This window comes from Elgaria multicarinata, chromosome 21 (assembly GCF_023053635.1).
Source record: "Elgaria multicarinata webbii isolate HBS135686 ecotype San Diego chromosome 21, rElgMul1.1.pri, whole genome shotgun sequence".
NCBI classification, from domain to species: Eukaryota; Metazoa; Chordata; class Lepidosauria; order Squamata; family Anguidae; genus Elgaria; species Elgaria multicarinata.
In genome coordinates, this window is record NC_086191.1 from 14,723,082 (window position 1) to 14,743,897 (window position 20,816).

General features: G+C 51.8%; 1 protein-coding gene across 1 annotated transcript in view; it reads left to right on the forward strand.

Moving 5' to 3' along the window:
- Positions 1-4,382: 4,382 nt before the first annotated feature.
- Positions 4,383-20,816, forward strand: part of PCNX3 (pecanex 3) — a 43,629-nt gene continuing 27,195 nt past the window's right edge. Inside the window, 12 exon segments of the mRNA XM_063145578.1 lie at positions 4,383-4,808; positions 10,192-10,385; positions 11,144-11,246; positions 11,983-12,022; positions 12,420-12,515; positions 14,076-15,034; positions 15,036-15,375; positions 15,809-15,938; positions 16,434-16,603; positions 17,747-17,846; positions 18,671-18,806; positions 20,652-20,812. Of these exon segments, the coding sequence (XP_063001648.1) occupies positions 4,656-4,808; positions 10,192-10,385; positions 11,144-11,246; positions 11,983-12,022; positions 12,420-12,515; positions 14,076-15,034; positions 15,036-15,375; positions 15,809-15,938; positions 16,434-16,603; positions 17,747-17,846; positions 18,671-18,806; positions 20,652-20,812 (2,582 nt within the window). The 5' untranslated portion in view covers positions 4,383-4,655.

The window sequence follows — 20,816 nt, forward strand, 5'->3', positions numbered from 1 at the left end:
TTATTGCATTTATATCTTGCCTTTCCACCCTGCCCTTTTATTTAATAAAAAATTATTAAATAAATTAATAAATTACATTTATTTATTACATTTAATTGTTAGACCATGCAGTTAAATAGGGATGAAAGGATAGATCAGCGTTCCCTCAATCAGCTCCACTCTAGATGTGGACTACAATTCCCAGTATCCCCCAGCCAGGTTGGGAGTTGTTGTCCATCAAAACCCGGGGAAGGGTGGGTTGGCAGGTTGTTCCTTCCCAACAGACTACTACTACTACTAATAGTGTAATTTATATATAATTTTATTGGTTTCTAAGGGAGCAGTCCTATGGCTCCTAGACAGTGTCTGAGGCGCCATAGGATATTTCAGATTCCCCTGTCCACTGTCTCCAACCTCGCAGGAGGATATCGGAACTCCGTCCCATCTCCCTTGCAGCTTATCCCCTTACAGAGGGTTCCTCGTTTAGATAATATCGCTTCTCTTACAACCTCGATGCATTTGGGGAACCCTTGCTTATTTTTCAGAAGGAGGTTGCGCCCCAAAGTCCTGGCCTGATGTGACTCCCAAGGAAGAAAGCTGAAGTGGGTCACGTGAATGGCTTCCTGTACAGAAACATCTGGGTACACACACACACACATTTAAAAACAATTACTAGGATGTAGTTGCACTGTTACATTAACCCACAATTTGCCAGCTTTTTGAATATGTAACCTCTGCTTGGCGACCTCCATGACATGCGAACCCGGACACTATGGGTTAATCACAGGTTAAACAACCCACAGTTAAGCTACAATTATTTCTACGGCTAACTGTGTTTTTTTTTTGAGACATAACCTATATCACGGACAAACCATCATGGAAAAAGCATATCTCAATGGTAGTAGTACACACTGAGTATGTGCTGTGGCAAATCATGGGTTAATTAATTAACCTATGACCTGCCACCGTTACATGTGAACAGGCTAACTGCATGTGAACCGCCCAGAGAGCTTCGGCTATTGGGCGGTATAAAAATGTAATAAATAAATAAAATAAATAACATAACCCTCTTTCTCCCTTCCCCTTCCTGAAACGTGGGGATAATAGTTCTGGTTTATTTCACAGGGCTGTTATAAGGATGCGATCCTATGCATGTGTTGGCAAAAATAAGACCATGTTCAAGGGGATTTCCCCCCTAGTAATGTTCAGGATGGCAAACAGATTATAAAACTGTTAATAATCTCAGTTTGCCATCCTGAAGCCAGTTGAACATTCTGAAATGTTCAACAGTTTTGCTTATGCCGACGAAACCTGTTTGCCTTGATAGTATGATGTTGCAACGCCTGTATAGAGACTATTGTGCCAATTTCTACGCATAATTGAAATAGCTGATTGTGAATGATAAGGGACAGCCTGTTCCTGTACCAAGTTCCCTGGCCATTAAAATCAGCCCCAGTGACTCTGCAAGAGGAAACTTCCATTCACGTCCTGCTTGTTAGCTGCTGGAAGGGTGCAGGCCTTTATCTGATCCAGCATAGTTATTATTTAAGTATTTAAATAAAATATAGAATAAAATAGACGCAATGGTGGGTGTTTCATTGGAATGCAAAAGTAGTAGTAGTTGTTGTTGTTGTTGTTATTATTATTATTATTATTGTCTCTTTCTCGCTCATGACGGTTTTTCTAGATGGACATGACGGGCATTGCCAAGTCATGCTGTCTTTTACAGATTCAGGAATTTCCTGACAATTGAGCGTGTTTTAATTATGTCTGCTTTCTGGATGTTGGTGTTGAAGTATTTTGGTAGGCCCAGTTTCTGAAGGTTTTCTGTATAGTTTTTTGATGTGATGCCGGCGACTTATGTGACTCACGGAATAATTGTGACCTTTTCCTGTTGCTGTAGTTCTTTGACTTCCATGGCCAGTGGTGTATATTTCTTTCTCTTTTCCTCTTCCTTTCCAACAAACTTTTTGTCATTTGGTATTGCTATGTCGATGAGGTATGTGTATTCTTATTCTTATTCTTATTATTTGCCATTTTGTGTATTGTATTTCAAGGGTTTTAAATTCTAAGCCGCTTTGGGTTTATTTGATGAATTGGGCTGTAATAACACCCAGTGTGGTGTAGTGGTTAGAGTGCTTGCCTGGGAATAGGTAATAATCATCATAATAAAATCAGCAATAGCTAATGTATGCAGCCAGCTTCCTCCCCCTCCCTTTCCCTATTTTGGAACATCCCAAAAGGAGGATTTGGGGTGGGGACAAGAGCTGAACTTTATTTCTCATTGGGAGACAGGACTGCTTCCCAATAACCAGACCAATAGGAATGGAGCTAGGGCAGCTTCTCAACGCGAGTGGACCAATAGGAAAGAAGATTGCCGCCTCCACTTTTAAAAACCTAACAACAACCCGGAAGTAGGCGCATGCGCAGTGGTTCTCAGTGCCTCCCCTTTGAGTGAACGTCCGCCCTTTTTGCGTGCATACCTCGAAAGGCGCATGCGCGAGATAATGATTTCCTTTAAGGGAAAAATCAACTGGGAGCTTGAGAGGTGCGCATGCGTAGAGAAGCCAACGCGTGCGTAAGGCACGTTAGCGCAGACTGCGGGCTTCTTGTCGCGCCCACAGAGAGATGTAGAGTTAGAGAAGAGAGTCCCAGTTTATAGATAGGTCACTTCTGGGTTCAGGCTGAAAAGCCATTTTTGAAATCTCACCTCCCATCCTGGCGGGGAAGTATAAGATGAACCATGGACCGCCTGTATGCAAAGCAGGGGGCTCTATTAACTGAGCTACGATATGGGGAGAATGGCACTCTGCACATGCTCTAGGGCAGTGGTTCCCAAAGTGGGCGGTACCGCCCTCTTGGGGGTGGTGGGATTGCATAGGGGGTGTTAAGAGGCAGGGGGGCACTCAAGGTGGTCCCCAGAAGGTCTTAAAACCCAGGGACATTTTTATGGGAGAAGGTAGTTTGGTCCCAAGCCATACAGGGGAAGAATCCACACATGTATTAATACCGTTTCAGTAGAGTCCTTTTAACGGTGAATTGAAATGTTTCAAAAGCAACAAAACGCTAATGAAGAGAAAACCCTGCTTGGTGTGCCCTGCCACGCCGGCTGCAAAACAGAGGCATTCACTCTCTTTTCCCTCCCTCCCTCCCTCGGCAAGCCTGGTGCTTCGGATTTTGAATAAGTATTCAATTAATTGTTACTGTTTTGAATTTTATTGTTATTATCTTCCTTCGTGGGTCGTTGAAAACCACTATTCTGAATAATGATTTTTATAGTGTAGGTTAGGGGGCACTGGGCATGAGTTTGTGGAACCAAGGGGGCGGTGACCTGAAAAAGTTTGGGAACCACTGCTCTAGGGCAAGGTGGGCAGAAAGTAAAACTCCAAATGGTTTAAACTTCAGTTCCCAGCATTCCTGAGCATTGGCCACGCTGGCAGGGGCTTCTGGGAGTTGAAGTCCAAAACAGCACCTTGGAGAGCCACCCCCTTGAGAGCCAAAACCCAACACTCCAACACATGCAGAAGCCTTATATTCCATTGGCTTGCAGAGAAAATAAATATGCAAAAAGACACTCTGTGTGCATAGACAGATATTGTTTTCTCATTCACAAATATAATATAAATATAATAATAATAATAATAATAATAATAATAATAATAATAAATAGATAATAATAATAATAGATAATAATAATAAAAAAACTATAATAATAATAGTTTATGTTGAACCCGGAAATCCCTGGGTTGTGAGTGTGCGTGTCCCTCTCTCCTTTTCGTATCTCTGTGTGTGTGTGTGTCTTTCTCCCTCTCTCCCCCCCGCCTCCTTCTCTTGACCCTTGACTCCTACTTCCGGTCTGGAAGGGGGGAAACGCGAAGAAGATGGCGCATGCGCGGTGCCGCAGCTGCTGCTGCTGCTGCTTCTCCTCGGGCTCTTCTTCCGGCCTCCCCAGTCCGTGCTGAGGTTGAGCCGCCAGGTGTTCGCCTCTGCCCCTGGGCCCCGTGCGGCTGAACCTTGACCCCGGAAGTGAACAAGACTGGGCCGTTTGCAGGGCAGGGGGCTGCGCGTTCCCCGGGTTCGTTCTTCTCCCAACTTCCCCCAAAGGACCCCCAGTAATTTGGGGGTGCTTCTCCTGCCCTCCCTCCCCCTCCAGTTAGCACCCCTCCCGGGCTACTTCCGGTGCAGGCTTTCCATTGGGGTTCACCCTCCTTTGGAGCAGCTCCAGCCCTCCTTTTTTGGGGGGGTGGGGGGCTTGCCCAGACCCAGGCCTGCACGGATACCATTAAGGCCCCTTGCTCCCCAGCCCTCTGGAACCCCCCCAAAATGGCGTGAGTAGAGGGGTTGGGTTGGGTTAGGGGGAGACCAGTGGGGCGGGGTGGGGGCATTTGCAGGTCTGCCTTGAATGGGGAGCAAAGTCCTGCGGTGAGTCACCCCCACGGCCCCTTAGCTAGAGAAGGGCTTGTGCAGAGCGACAGCTACGAGAAGAAGAGGGTTCTGCATCCCACCCACCACCACCACCCAGCCCTGGTGGATCATGGGCCTCAAGCTGCCTTGATGAAGGAATTTGCGAGCGCCAGCTGGGCTGTGGTGTTCCCTGAGGAGGAGGACGGCGGCGGCGGTGAAGAAGAGGAAGAAGAAGAGGAGGAGGAGCAGGGCGACGACACCCCGCCGTGGAGATGGGGTCGCAGGTCCTGCAGATCCTTCGCCAGGGCGTCTGGGCCTCGCTGACCGGCGGCTGGTTCTTCGACCCGCACCAGAGCACTTTCTCCAACTGCTTCCATCTCTACACTTGGCTCTTCCTGCTCATTTTCCCTTTCCTGCTGTATATGGTGAGTCTGGCAGTAGTAGCTGTGGCAGGTGGACTTTGGGCAGGAAGACAAGTGTGTGTGTGTTTGCGTACTGCTGGCCTGAATGTCAACAGCAGCTTTCCATGTGAAAAGTGTGTGCTTTCTCCCTTATTTCTCTCCCCCCCCCCTCATGGAACAGCGTTCCCTTTCCTTTTATCCGCTCATTTCTTTCCTGGAAGATGCACAAAAGCGCGGGATGGTTGAAATTAATACTGCAGGCAGAAGAGAATTAACAGCATGTTATGGAATCACTAAGAATCATAGAATCACAGAATCATAGAATAGCAGAGTTGGAAGGGGCCTACAAGGCCATTGAGTCCAACCCCCTGCTCAATGCAGGAATCCATCCTAAAGCATCCCTGACAGATGGTTGTCCAACTGCCTCTTGAAGGCCTCTAGTATGGGACAGCCCACAACCTCCCTAGGTAACTGGTTCCATTGTCGTACTACTCTAACAGTCAGGAAGTTTTTCCTGATGTCCAGCCGGAATCTGGCTTCCTGTAACTTGAGCCCGTTATTCCGTGTCCTGAACTCTGGGAGGATCGAGAAGAGATCCTGGCCCTCCTCTGGGTGACAAACTTTTAAGTCTTTGAATAGTGCTATCAGGTCTCCCTTCAATCTTCTCTTCTCCAGGATAAACATGCCCAGTTCTTTCAGTCTCTCCTCATAGGGCTTTGTTTCCAGACCCCTGATCATCCTGGTTGCCCTCCTCTGAACACGCTCCAGCTTGGAGGCTCTTGAAAGCTCCAGCCTGGAGGCTCTTGAAATTTCAGCTCCTTGCAGCGATCAGGCCTGGTAGCCTTTCGACCTTTTGCCTTCATAGCCTGGATCTCTCCTTTAAGCTTGCTTAGCCTTTGCTAAATGAGACGTTGGAAATGAGAAACTGAATCAGGGATGCTATAATCTCAGGATAAATTTCAAAGCAGTCCGGCAAGTGCCTCAGAACGCTTTGCGCTACGGTTTTAAGCCGAGAGTTTTGACTGGAATGTCTAATGTGCATTAATTGGAGCACACGCTCACACCCAAACCCAGGTTTTGTTTGTTTTTGGACTAAAAGCTCAGTGCTCTCATGGCCTCCAAACAACACCTTTGCAATGCTTGCTTAAGGAAACTTGAGAATGTGTCTCCAGTGATCTACGGAAGAAACTGGGGTGTTAGTTCTCTGCAGAAACCAGAAATTGCTGTTGTTGGTTTTAGAAGATAGAAAGAATTATCACTCTGGAAACAAGCAGAGGGTACAACACTAGATATGTGGAAGGTACAATCTTATGAATGTTTAGACTGAAAAAAGTCCTGCAGTTCCCAGAATTCCTCAGCTAGGAATTCTGGGAACGTCAGGACTTTATTTTCTTGTGCCCTAAATGTGTGGAATGGATTTTTAATTTTAAAACAACAGCTACGGCTTCAGCTATTGGGCAGTATAGAAATGAAATCAATCAATCAAGGCGTGTGGGCTGGGTTTGCTTCCTCCCTGCTGTCCTTCCATTGGCAAGCAAAGAACATTTTATTCAAGCAGGCTTTATGCATGGTAGCGGGTCTGTTGGGTGCTATTTTTATTCTGTTGTCCTTTAGTTGAGTTTTAATGAATTTGTTTTATTGTTTGAATCACGGTTTACTTGATTATAAGCTCCCTTGAGTGCCATTTTTCTTGGTAGAAAAGTGAGCTTCAAATCAAGTCATTAAATAAAATATGGGCAGGTTTTTATTTTTTTGAAGCTTTTCCCCATGTGGTTCTGGTAAAATCCCCCCGCCCCCCAAAGCTGGGTGGTGGCAGGAGGGGGTTCTCACTGGGACTGTGGTTCAAGGGAAAGGATTAACATAAGAATCCTAGAATAGTAGAGTTGGAAGGGGCCTCTAAGGCCAACCAGTCCAACCCCCTGCTCAATGCAGGAATCCACCTTAAAGCATCCCTGACAGGTGGTTGTCCAGCTGCCTCTTGATGGCCTCTGGGGTGAGGGAGCCCACCACTTCCCTAGGTCATGGGTTCCACCGTCATACTACTCTAACAGTCAGAAGGTTTTTCCTGATGTTCAGCCAGAAGAAGAGCCCGGCTGGATCAGGCCAAGGATCTATCCTGTCCAGAATCCTCATTCTCACCGCGACAAGCCGGAATCTGCCTCTGGGAAGACCATGAGAAGGACGTTATAGCAATACCCCTCTTCTGCTGATCCCCAGCAACTGCTGCTGAGAGGAACAGAGGATCTCTTCTCGATCCTCCCAGAGTGCAGGACACGGAATAAGGGGCTCAAGTGACAGGAAGCCAGATTCCGGCTGGACATCAGGAAAAACTTCCTGACTGTTAGAGCAGTACGACAATGGGACCAGTGACCTAGGGAGGTGGTGGGCTCTCCCACTCTAGAGGCCTTCAAGAGGCAGCTGGACAACCCTCTGTCAGGTGTGCTTTAAGGTGGATTCCTGCACTGAGCGGGGGGTTGGACTCAATGGCCTTATAGGCCCCTTCCAACTCTACTATTCTATGATTCTATGAATTCTGCCTCTGGAACCTGGAGGTTGTATATAGCTGTCATGGCTTGTAGCTCCTTCCCTATTTGGTAGGGTCTTGATTAACCCCCTGCATCTGTTATTTTAGAAGTTAAAACAAAAATGCACTAGATGCATTGTCTTATTGAACGTACTCTCTAGTTTGGCATTGAGCAGGGCAGGACTGTACCGAGGAACAGGTCTGGTGCTGTAGTGTTTTTCTGTGAAAGAAAATGTAACAACGAAAGAAAGAAGCCCAGGTCCTTTGAAATTTAATTGGCATGTTAAGCATAGGCTCCTTGCGCTGTGTGCGTTTCCTCATTCTCGCCAGAGGTTTGGGAAGCATCATGGAGATTATGCTGTATGAAAGTGGAATCATAATTGGAGTCAGAGAGCTAATTGGTTGGGCATCTGTAAATCTGATGCTGGCTGACACCCAACAATTTTTGCCTGCCTCCCAGCCCAGTCTGTACACGTAACTGAGTCCTGAAGTCTTAACTGAATTTGAAAGATATTTTTCCAGCAATGTTCGGATAGAATTCGGAGACTCCACGCAACTTCTGAACCTGCTTTTTTTCAGGGCGAGTCTTGAAATAAGTAATATGTAAATAAAAAAAAGGAAGGAACCATTCCACTCCCAGTTAGCTAGTTAAAGGACATGGCGTTTGTGTTGTGGCTGGAGGGTGACGGTTTGGGGGTAGGATTTCAACCAGGTTGGCTGGGATATGTGTCATGTTTCTCAGAACACTCCTGCTTTCGATGGGAGGCAAATGACGAGTCTTGCTTAAGTAATCCACAAAGCTTTTATTAAGCAACAAACGTCTCTTCTACCTGAAGAGAGTCTAACCTCTTGGAAGCGTCCCCCTAGGCAAAACTATGCAAACTAAGTGAGACAATTGTCCGCTCAAGAAGAATAGGAAACCACTTCCCAAACGCCCGTAACTTCAGAGGGCTTGGTGCGGAGGCAGGTTCTGGTGTAATCGAACTGACTTTCTCACGCCTTCCTTCCGCCCCATGCGTTTTAGCTTCCGGCGGACCTTAGCATCAGCTAGCTTGTCGGGATGCTCACCTTCGGAAGAAAGCTCACTTCCCACAGAGTGTTTGGATTTGGCCTTGAGGAGATAAGCTCTGGAGAGGGCTGACTCCCAGCTGGGGAATCGTCTGTGAGAGCTTCCTCCCCCACTGGTCCAGGCTGGCTGGTGTCTGGCGCTGCGTCTTCTAGTTCCGAATCTGATTCTGATTGATTACCTGAAACATCTTCTCCCAAGACAGGGGCAGTCGGGTTAGACGTGACAATATGTGGGCTCTGCCTGCAGGTCTCCCACAGGCCCGTGTTCTGTGTTTAGTTCTTGCCTTATCTCAGCCCTTCCCAGCACGGCCTCGCTGCGGTAGGCACAGCTCCCAAGACTTATGCCCAGTTCTTGTTACTGGTGATGTAGGGACGTCTCCATGGTCGGAGTTCTGGGAAGCGACTGTAAAGATGTCACTTAATAACAGCCAGATTTATTTGAGTCACCGGTGCAAAGTGTGGTTGGGGTGGGGTGAGGTGAGGCGTGATGGGCTAGCTCAGACGGAGGATTTGAGCGGCCCAATCCAGAGAGGTGTTCCTGCCAGTCCTTTGCAGCTCTGGGACTAAAATAGGGTTGTTAGCGAAGTGTCAGCACAGAAAGCAAACTGCTTGAGTTCTGACGCTGCAGGCCTGAAGGCTACAGAACGAAATCCTCAGGCTGGTGGAGAATATTGCGATGAGTCTCTGTACTGAAAGCCAGGCTAAAGAAAGACAAATGGAAGCTTGAGCTGGCCCGGTATTTTTTCTTGTGACTAGCGGTGCCTCTTGATAACTTTTCATAGAATCATAGAATAGCAGAGTTGGAAGGGGCCTACAAGGCCATCGAGTCCAACCCCCTGCTCAATGCAGGAACCCACCCTAAAGCATCCCTGACAGAAGGCTGTCCAGCTGCCTCTTGAAGGCCTCTAGTGTGGGAGAGCCCACCACCTCCCTAGGTTCAACTGAAGGTGCCCGGAATTGAACCTAGGATCTGCAGAGTGGTTGCTTTAACATCGATCTGTGATGTCCCATTCTCTGGACCACACCTCCCTCTTAGGTAGGTCTGGCTGAGAGTTGGACTGGGTTCGCACAACACGCTAACCCACACTCAGCTAGGGTGGCTTGTTAACCGTGCAGCGCGGCTTATTTTCTCAAACAGGCCGCCTTGAGAACCCATGGATTGTTGTTGGGTTGTTCAGAGTGGTTAACAAGCCACCCTGGCTGCGTTCAGACAACACGGTAACCCACCCTGCGGAAAACGTGCTGCGTTCAGACAACACAATAACCCACGGTTCAACAAACAACTCACAGTTCAAAACAACCCGCAGTCAACCACTGAGTGTGGGTTAGCATGTTGTGTGAACTCAGCCTTGGCATCTGGTGGGGAATTCAGCATCCTGAGTCACTGAACTTCCTTTTTAAGAAGACAACAATTCTTTCCCCTATTGTCTGTGGAGATGGCTCCAAAGCAAGCTTGACAGAGTTCCTGAGTTACACACAGCTCCTTCGGCAGAAGCAGGAGTTGCCAGCGAAAAGTAAAATGTTACCTCATGTTGTCAGCAGCAGCTCAACGATGTAATGATGCCTTCTCACACTTTTTTTAAAAAGTGCTTTAGTTTGAAGCTTTCCGAAAAAGTAAAGCCATGTGGTCTCCTCCTGCACCTGAAGAAGAGTTCTGTGTAACTCACAAGCTTGCTTCCGCCATTTTGAACACGAGGGCGTTCCATTGAACTGCCGCCTCCCTTAATATGTACGAACCTGGAAGTTACAAGTTATACGCTGAGTGCTGAACTCGTGGCTCTGTTTCTAACCCGTGGCCTTCTCCTTCTGTGGCAGGTGATGCCTCCCAGCGTTATCGTGGCGGGTGTGTATTGTGTGGTGGTGGCCGCGTTCTTCACCACCGTCAAGACCGTCAACTACCGCCTGCACACGATGTTCGACCAGGGCGAGATTGTGGAGAAGAAGTCAGCTCTGGCGGAGGCGGCCAAGGCTGAAGAGGAAGCAGCCGCTGACGAGGGAAACCTGGCCAGGTAGGTCCAGCTTCCGGGATCGGGGCTGGGGGTGGGCATGAAACTAAGCCTGTTGGTGCCAGGATTATTTATTAATTTTGAATTCCTGGCATTCATTTTTGGGAGCCGGCGTACGCGATTTCGGCAGCGGTCTGTGAGAGGCTTGGAGCGCCTTGCGACTTTCCGAGAAGCCCCTGTGACCCTTCCGGCTGGCTCTTGCGGGATTATTTTCAACCCTCCGAACCATGTGCCATGTTCCTTCCTGGCCATTTGAAATCCCCGTGGCTGCCTTCTTATGGAGAGCCAAGGGGGAACCGTGTCTGTTTTCCCAGCGGATTTGAAATAAATATGGATCAAGTTAAGGAAAAAATAGTTCTGGGTCGCTGAAGACAGTACGGAGTGGACTGCTCTGTGTGTGGACTGTCAGATGGGGACAGTGTGGGCTGGTGGATCCCGTTGTATGATTTATCATAACCCCCCCCCCCCCATTTTTAAATATGGGCCTGGCTCCATTCCTCTCCCAAGTGACAGGAAGCCAGATTCCGGCTGGACATCAGGAAAAACTTCCTGAGTGTTAGAACAGTACGACAATGGAACCAGTGACCTAGGGAGATGGTGGGCTCTCCCACACTGGAGGCCTTCAAGAGGCAGCTGGACAAGCATCTCTCAGGGATGCTTTAGGGTGGATTCCTGCATTGAGCAGGGGATTGGACTCGATGGCCTCGCAGACCCCTTCCAACTCTGCTATTCTATGATTCTGTGATTCTCTCTCCTCGCAGAGACGCTGGCGGGGTGGAGATGACGGTCTTCCGCAAGGTCAGCTCTACGCCTCCGGTGCGGTGCAGTTCCCAGCATTCCGTGTTTGGCTTCAACCAGGTCATGGTAAGAATGTGGAAGCTGAGTGAAGCTGTTTCGTCAGAGTGGAGGACGGTGGGAGAGGAAGGAATTGTGGCTTGGCGGGTGGAGAAGGCTGCAGGAGCAGTGCTGACGTGGAGCAGTTTAGCCACAGAGCGTGCTGCCGAGAGGAATCGGCTTCCATGGAGGTTTCAGAAGGGAAAGGATGTTTGGCTTGCGTCTAGATGCCCCCTTCTCATTCTGTGCTTCAATAAGTTATTTACAGTTTGGACGAAGCCGGAGCTCTGCCCAGATTGCACATGGGAGGACCTAGAAAGGGCCGGGCTGGTCCATTTAGTCCCGCGTCCCAGCCTGTTAACCGCGCACTTGTGGCTTCTTTTTCTCGGAACAAGCTGCCTTGAGAACCCATGGCTTGCCGTTGGGCTGTTCACAGTGGTTAACAAGCCTCCCTGTGTTCAGACAACACGCTGACCCACGGTTCAACAACAAACCGCCCTTGGGTGAACAGCCCCGTTGTCTTCTCTGGCTGGCAGCAGCAGCTCCCCCGGGTTCCAGGCAGGAGTTTTTCCAGCCCTACCTGGTGATGCTGCCGGGGATAAATTCATGCCGAACGTGCCCTCTCCGCCTGAGCCAGGGCCCTTCCCCGTCGCCCGGAGGTCTATCGGGCTTCCAGTTCTTCATTCCTGCCTTCCCACGACACTGTCCATTTGTGAAAGAGCAATGTCACTTTCTCTCTCTCTCTCTCTCTCTTTTCCCCTTCTAGGATCTGCTGCCCCACTTGGAGGACAGGGGGGCCGTAAGAGGTAAGCAGTGCTGAGAGGCAGGGGCCACGAACCGCCTCTACGGATACGGTGTAAACCACTCCGCATTGGCTCCTTTTCAGTTAGAAGTTTTTATTTTTTGGGGGGGGGGTGTCCTCTGAGTACGTCTGCACGATCCCCTTCGCAGCGGATGGCTCTGCACGTGATCCCCCAAAAGCCTTCCCTCCCTCTCTCCCTCCCACCCAGCTGTTTTCTGGCTGCTTTCCTATGTACGTGTTTCTAAATATGGCCAGCAATGGTCCTGATGACCTCCTAGTACTGAGAGGGGCGTCACCCTCCGTTTGCGGGACAGGCACCCGGTAGCCGAGGGAGCGGGCTTGGGGCGAGCGTGGGCTGTCAGCGGCCTCGCTCTCACGCCCGCGGTGGCTTCACCCCACAGACATCAAAGAACTCGTGCGCGAGCAGGGCAGCAACAACGTCATTGTCACGGCAGCTGACCGGGAAATGCTTCAGCGATGTTCCCCCGAGAACTCTGGTAGGTCTCTAGTCTTGTTGGCGGGGAGGGGAGGCGGCAGGAGCTCTGAATAAGGCCCGGTGTGTGTGTGGGGTGTGTGTGTGTTTGCGGCTTTTCCTTCCGCCATTGATACAGTGGGGGGAGGCACGCAGTTTCCAGAACCTCTGCGATGGAGGCTTTGGAAATTGCGCATTTGACCCCCTTGCGTTAATGGTGGCTGTAAAGGCCCCTTTGACGCAGTGGGGGAAGAACGCGATTTCGGCAGCGGGCGCGGATGGCTGTCATGCGCTTGTCAGGGGGCCTCGTGGATGCTGAACTCATGCGCTTGCAGCAGGGATGCTGAACTGCCTTGGGGTGGTGTGGAGGTGCGAGTCCGTCGGACTCCTGGACTCAGACACGTGAGACCCCCCTCGTCACACATGCATTGAGAGACTGAAAGAACTGGGCATGTTTAGCCTGGAGAAGAGAAGATTGAGGGGAGACATGAGAGCACTCTTCAAATACTTGAAAGGTCGTCACACAGAGGAGGGCCAGGATCTCTTCTCGATCCTCCCAGAGTGCAGGACACTGAATAACAGGCTTAAGTGACAGGAAGCCATTTTCAAGCTGGACGTCGGGAAAAACTTCCTGACTGTTAGAGCAGTACGACAATGGAATCAGTTACCTAGGGAGGTGGTGGGCTCTCCCACGCTAGAGGCAGCTGGACAACCCTCTGTCAGGGATGCTTTAGGGTGGATTCCTGCATTGAGCAGGGGGTTGGACTCAATGGCCTTGTAGGCCCCTTCCAACTCTGCTATTCTATAATTGTTTTATAGAAGTTTTCTCTATTTAGTACGTTCCTTCAGATTCTTGAACGGGCGTAATTCCATTGCTCCTCCCAGGACGCTGCGCTAAATTCCCTTCCCCACTTTTGTTTATAGTTTCCCTTTGTCAATATTTTACGTGCTTCGGCCTTCCTCCTTAAACAGGCATTTAATCTCTGCCCTGTTGCTTTGATTATTTATTTATTTATTTAGACTATTTATATACCACTCCCCATTGAAAAATTCCGGAGCGGTGTACAAGGTAAAATGAAAATAAAAACAGGATAAAAACAGTGAAAACAAAATTTAAAAGAAGCAAAAAACAGAAATCCAAGGCTGCATGTTAAAAGAAAGGCTTCTTGGAGTGAAGATGTTTTCAGGAGGCGCCGAAATTATTCACTTTACTGCTGGCTCTTCGGCGTTTTTAATAACGTAAATGTCTTCTTAACGTGTAATGTTGCATTATTCGATACTTTTGTCGTTGTGTTGTTGCGGTTTGGTTTTAGGGTTGTCGGCTGCCCCAGGGCGTTTGCCCGTCAGGTGGCACACGGCTCAAAGGCATTAATAATAATAATAAAGTAAATAAATAAATAACGTCGATGTATAGGACACGCATCCTAATTACGATCTCAGTTAATGAGGAGGGTCTTCAAAGCTTGCCTTAAATGATGGAGCAAGACTCAAGTCAGTTGGGAGGGTAGCACCAGATTTTGGGGGCTACCACCAAGAAGGCTTGACCTAAAAAAAACCTCTCCTCTCCATTCCTCCCCCTCTATAGCTGGTGGTGATACGATGGTACCGGCGGACCTGGAAGGGGCGAGCAGCACCCTACCGGCCGTCCCCAAGGTGGAGCCCCCGCCCAGTAGCCGGAAGCAGCCCCCCTCTCTCCCGGTCCAGGCGTCCATCCAGAGCACGGACTCCTCGGAACAGTCTCCCCCGGCCGGGGCCGCGTCGCGGGCGCCCCCCTGCTGGCCCGCCAGCGAGTCGGAGAGCGTGGGGGACACTCCGCTGAGCCCTCTGATCAAGAGCAGCCTCAGCGAGGAGCTCAGCCAGAGCTTCCTGAGCCTGACGCTGCCCGAAGCCGGCGGCCACGGCCGGCGGGAGAAGCGGCGCTCGGGAGCAGACTACCAGCCCCTGGAGCCCCGGCCGGAGGGACCCCTCAAAGCAGGCTCCTCGGACAGCTGCTTCAGTGGCACCGACAAAGAGACGCCCAGCACCCTGAGCAGCTACCGGAGCGAGAAGACCAACTCCACCCACTTGGACAGCCCCTTGTTGGGGTCGGGCCCTGGCGGGGCCCCCCCGGAAGACCAAGCGGGGCCCATCCCGTCCCCGCCTCCCGAGGGCGGCAGTGACACCGACGCCCTTTCGGACAGCGAGCTCCTCCGTTCCCCCGAGCTGGGGCTCCTCGGGGAGCTGAGCTTCGACACGCAGAACACCCTGAACTCCCTGGACACGGTCAAGGGGGACGGCGAGCTGTGGGGCGCCCCCGAGCTGGAGCAGGTGGTGCGGCCCAAGGAGCTGGGCCTCAAAGGCCGCCGGCGCCTCTCGCGCAAGCACGGCAGCGCCTACCTGCCCATGCGCACCCTCCTGGACAGCAAGGCCTACGCGGAGGGCTTCTTCGCCGACGAGGACTCGAGCGACTGCAGCGACTTGAGCCGGGCCTCCAGCCTGCACTCGCAGCACAACTACAGCACGGACAGCTCCTCCAGCACCTCCTGCTACTCCCCCGAGCGCCACCCCCCCCGCCCAGCACGGCAAGCAGAGCCTGCTCCCCGCCGCGGAGGCCAAGCCGCCCCCGGCCCCCGAGGGCGGGCCTCTCCCGCCCAAGCACTCCCGCTACGCCCAGCGGGCCGGTAGCACGGCCAGCGCCAAGACCCACGCCCGGGTGCTCAGCATGGACGGGGCCCATGGGGCGGAGGGCAAGGCCCCGGCCTCCCTCACCCTCTCCAAGTCGGATTTGGAGTCCCACGCCGGGAAGCTGGCGGCCGAGCAGGAGCCGGGCGGCGCCGTGCGCAGCCAGTCGGCCAACCAGCCGGGCTGGAGGGGGGAGCTGCCGGCCGAAGGGGCCGTCGGAGGCGGTAAGTCCCTGAGCGCCGGGCGGGGCCTGGTCTCCTCCGGTTTCCCCGGGGCGGGGTCTTGCTTCCCTGCGGAAATGCCCCCAGGCAGGGAGAGGCAGAGGGTGGATCCACACCTGGACTTTCGGAAGAGTGTCGTGCTGCCTGTGGCATGCTGGGAGTTGTAGTCCAATAAATCTGGAGGGGAATGTAAGGGGAGGATCTATTGGACCCTTTGCTTCTCTTACCCTGTGTATACGCACACACCCTTTGAAGTCCTTTGGTGTGAAGCATTCCGAAAAAGTAAAGCCGTCTGGTCTCCTCCTGTTTAAATTCGCTTGATCAAGCTCCTGTCCATGCGGGCTCCCTGTCCGTTCCTTTCCCTGAAGAGGCCGGGCTGCCCCTCACGCCCAGCCTCCCCCGTGGTCGAGGATTCTCACCGTCCTTTCTCTTGCAGCTCCCCCCGCGGAGGAGGGCCCCAAGTCGGACCGGTCGAGCAACGTGAAGCGCATGCAGGCCATGAGGCGGCGGCATAACGCCGGCAGCAACCCCACCCCTCCGTCCTCGGTGATGGGGTCCCCGCCCAGGTAGGCCCACCTCTCACTTTTCAGTCGCAATAAAGAACGAAATAAAGTATCGGCCTTTCTAAAACCGCCCAAGAGCGGAGCGAAAAGGCTGAAACGCCTAGGAAAGGGAAAAGGGAGTGGATGAGCCTTTTGTCTGTGGGGTGGCTGCAAAAAACATGCGAATTTCGCTTTATGTTCGCAAATCACGGGAATGTGTCCCATCGGCGACACCGAACGCAAACAGGACATCTGTTCGCAAATCCGCACGCTCGCTTTCACATTTGAAAAAAATAAATGTGGGTGGGAAGCGTGCGTTTGCGTGTGCTCCTTTAGAAAACGCCCGTTTTTCACATTCAAAATCTACGCTTCTCACATTCGGACACCGGCAGCAAAAATTCGAGCGGCAGGGCAAGGCGAACTCGGAGGCCGTCTTCGGGGTGGGGGGGCGGCGCTTGCGAGAATCGCTCGCTCGCCTGTGTCTTAACGGCTGCTCGCCCCTTGCCTCCCTCCGCGCAGTTTACAGGACCTGCAGCGAGGCCGGGCCTCGTCGCATTCCCGCGCCCTCACCCTCCCCTCGGCCCTGCAGTTCGCCAGCTCCCTCCTGCTGCCACGTGGGGTCATCCACGAAGCCTGCAACTTCGACGACACCTCGGAAGGCGCCGTGCACTACTTCTACGACGAGAGCGGTGAGTGAGCGGGGTGAGCCACGGGCAGAGGGCGGCCAGACTCTCTGAGGGGTTCCTGTGGAGGCAAAACATCTGGCCACAGGTCCCCCGAAACATCTGGCCACGGGTCCCCCACCATTGCAAGAGGAACATGAGGGGGGAAGCAGGTTTCTGAGAGCTTGGGAATAGCACTGGCTGGATTCCTGCCCCCAGATCCCCAGGCGTTCGTTACGGCATGGATATCAACGCCCCCTCCGCCCCCCTGGCCAAGTCAGGGATGGGTTTTCTGGTCATCAGCAGGTCAGCCTCTGTGTGAACAGAATGCCGGACTTTTATTTATTTATTTGTTGGGTTTCTACACCGCCCCATAGCCGGAGCTCTCTGGGCGGTTCACAAAACTAAGACCATTCGAAGTATAAAACAACAGTATTAAAACCGTAATATAAAATACAATATAAAAGCTCAACCAGATACAAACAGCAGCAATGCAAAATTACAGATTTAAAACAGCAAAGTTAACATTTATTTATAGACTGTTAAAATGCTGGGAGAATAAAAAGGTCTTCACCTGGCACCTAAAAGAATATAACGTAGGTGCCAAGCGAACCTCCTTAGGGAGCTCATGCCACAGCTGGGGTGCCACAGCAGAGAAGGCCCTCCTCCTGGTAGCCACCTGCCTCACTTCCTTTGGCAGGGGCTCGCGGAGAAGGACCCCTGAGGATGACCTTACGGACCAGGCAGGTACATACGATAGGAGGCATTCCTTCAGATAGCCTGGCCCCAAACCGTTTAGGGCTTTAAATGTTAGTACCAGCACTTTGAATCGGGCCTGGACCCGGACTAGATGGACCCTTGGGTTGATCCAGCCTCAGGACTCCTCTGATGTTCGCAAGGTTTTAAAGTTTTGAGTTGTTTGCAGCAGGAGGAACCTTAAGGGTGGCGTTGAATTTTACTGGTGTTAACGAAGCTGTACTTCTAAGGTTAATGTTTCAAGTCAGCGTGTCTGCCTCTTGCACTCCATGCTTTTTCATCCGTAGTCGCAAGCCTGGCCGGGCCTGGGCAGCCCACATTTAACTTCAGGGTGCATCCTGGGTATTCCTTGTGAACGTAGCCCTTGGAATCTCCTGCGCAGCCATTCCATAGTCCTGTCCTTTCCCCCACCAGGTGTCCGACGCTCGTACACTTTTGGGCTGGCAGGGGGCGGCTACGAGAACCCCATGGGGCAGCAAGTCAGCGTGGACCACGCAACCACAAACAGCGGCTGGTGAGGCCTCCTTGGAGCGTAACTGTCACGGGACTTCCGCCGGAGAGGCGGGATTCCTGTAAAATGTTGAACTGTGGGCAGGGGGTGGGTGAGAATGTGGAGAGGGAGAGTTTCCTGGAAATTTTCCCACCGCCCTGAATCGATGGTGATCTGATTTCGCCTGTTGGCTTCTTTTTACCAAATGTGACTTTTAAACTGTATGGATGAAACGGGTTGGGAGGGGGGACGGGACCACGTAACGCTGCGTCGAACTCCTTCGCAGGGTGGAAACGTGGTAAACAAATAAACGAAGGGGGTGTGAAGCTCTTTCAGTGTAACGTCCGGATTCAGTTTCGGAGATTCCTGCATTGAGCAGGGGGTTGGACTCAATGGCCTTCTAGGCCCCTTCCAACTCTACTGTTCTATGATTCTATAAGGTCTCGGGGGTCTGTATTCCGCTGGTGGGCGGGTCGAAAGGCTAGCTGAGCAGGGCTAAAAAATGCTGAATAAATGCTGGCACCTTGTAGCTTAAAACTGTTCCTGACCGTAATTGAGCCTTAGGAGAGCCTTGGGATGGGGTGGGTGGGGAGAAACTGCCCCAAAGCCGGGACACGATGAAAGGATTGGTGGTTGCGGGAAAGGGGCGGGGCCATCTGGGGAACCCCGTGGGGGCACATTTGGCCCCCGGGTCCGAGGTCCCCCACCCTGGCTGTACGCGGAGCCCGCAGTGCTGGGAAACGCTGATTGTGGAGGGGCCGCTTTGCCAGCCAGCCCTGAGCGTCCGGTTCCGTGCGCGTCGCTCAGGGGACGGCTGCCCCGTCCTCACCTTCGCTTTGCCTCGGCAGGGACAGGCATTCGCACTCCTCTAGCTTCAACTCCGCGGAGGTGCCGGAAGGGACGCCTGCCCTCACGCTGCTGCAGCCCCGTCCCGTGGTCCTCCAGGGCATGCAAGTGCGCCGAGTGCCGTTGGAGATCCCCGAGGTGAGGCTCCGAGACCGGCGTGGCGTCCGCTGACTCCCCTTGGGTCTCCTCCTCCCCCCCTCAAGACCACTGGAGGCCTGAGGTTGCGTTGCACGGCTGTGCGGTTCCATCATGCGCCTCGCACGCCTAGTGTCGTGTTCAGTGCCTGTTCCCTCTGGCATTCACACGTGCTGGCAAGCTGACGCGAGGCACTCACATCAGTGAGACTTCTTTTATGGAGGAAATCACACGGTAGACAAGCTTAAGGGTTACAGAGTCTCCAAAACACACTTAAAGCTGAACGATGGTTAGGAAGCTTTAGGCTCTTTTTTCCGAAACGACCCTTAAGGCAAACGCTCAGAGAGGGGTGTGTGATCAGGGGTCAGGAAACAAAGCCCTACGAAGAGAGACTGAAAGAACGGGGCATGTTTAGCCTGGAGAAGAGGAGATTGAGGGGAGACATGAGAGCACTCTTCAAAGACTTAAAAGGTTGTCACACAGAGGAGGGCCAGGATCTCTTCTCGATCCTCCCAGAGTGCAGGACACGGAATAACGGGCTCAAGTTAAAGGAAGCCAGATTCCGGCTGGACATCAGGGAAAACTTCCTGACTGTTAGAGCAGTACGACAATGGAATCAGTTGCCTAGGGAGGTTGTGGGCTCTCCCACATTAGAGGCCTTCAAGAGGCAGCTGGACAACCCTCTGTCAGGGATGCTTTAGGGTGGATTCCTGCATGGAGCAGGGGGTTGGACTTGATGGCCTTGTAGGCCCCTTCCAACTCTGCTATTCTATGATTCTATGAATAGGGTACGCCAATAACAGATCTGAGCTTCTCCAGACATGCATACGCTGGCTCCTCAAAGGGACACGACTAAGCTCCTAAAACGAAGTCCCAGGGAAGGTTGCTTTGAGCCCCCAGAGCGGGGCAGAGAGATCCGTCATGCACTTGTCAGTCTCAGCCTACCACTACTGAGCTGACCCCGTTACCACGACTTCAGGAAAGTTTAAACCTCAGGCCCAGGAATCCCATCCTTCTGCTAAGGACTGGGAACTCCTTGCCACCTGAGTCTGGGCACGAACACAGAATCCACAGCCTATGCAAGTCCAAGTCTATGAAAAGCCTCGCTACTTTTCATGGCACAGTTCTTCGATAGGTAGAAGAAAGAGAGGCGAGCTCTGGTGCCGCGTGTGAATGAACAGCGAACGTTTTATTCTTGTAACGATATAAAAACGCTCGACGTTTCGGATTCAGAAGAATCCTTCCTCAGGAGCTGAAACAAATAGATTACAAAACCATTGTTTAATATAAAAGAACAAGAACAATTATAATTATATTTGTGTGGCTGTTGTTCTTCTTTTTCTTTTATATTAAATAATGGTTTTGTTTACCTAACCTTCTCCCATAAAAATGTCCCTGGGTTTTAAGGCCTTCTGGAGAGGTGCTTCTTGGAAAAGACCACCTCGTGTGCCCCCCTGCTGCCCCCTTGCCTTTTAGTGCCCCCCTGCTACCCCCTTGCCTCTTAACGGCTCCCCTGTGCAATCCCACCGCCCCCAAGGGGGCGGTACCCGCCCACTTCGGGAACCACTGCACTAGGTACAAGGCCTATACCTGACGCCTAGTGTGGAAAGACGGTATAGACCTGATAATAACCGGTGAGGTTTTCGGATCAGATTGGATTTTACTTTCAGAGTAAATGGTGAAGCTGGCGGTTCGTCTTTTTTTAAAAAAATAATTATAATGTGCTACTTTTCTGTACCTCCCCCGTTAGCAGCGGTTCAGAAATTAAAACTCCAGAGGACAAAATGGTTAAACGGGAGCAGGCGCTGAGGGCTTGGACGCCCCTGATTCAGTTTGCTCTTTCCCCAGTTCGACCTACTGGACCAAGAATCTCTGCACGAGTCCCAGGAGAACACGCTCATGATTGAAGACAAGTGCCACCCGCGGCAGTACTACAAGTTCTGGGTGCTGCCGGGGCGCTGGATGCGTGTGCGCTACGACCGGCTGGCGCTGCTGGCCCTGCTGGACCGGTGA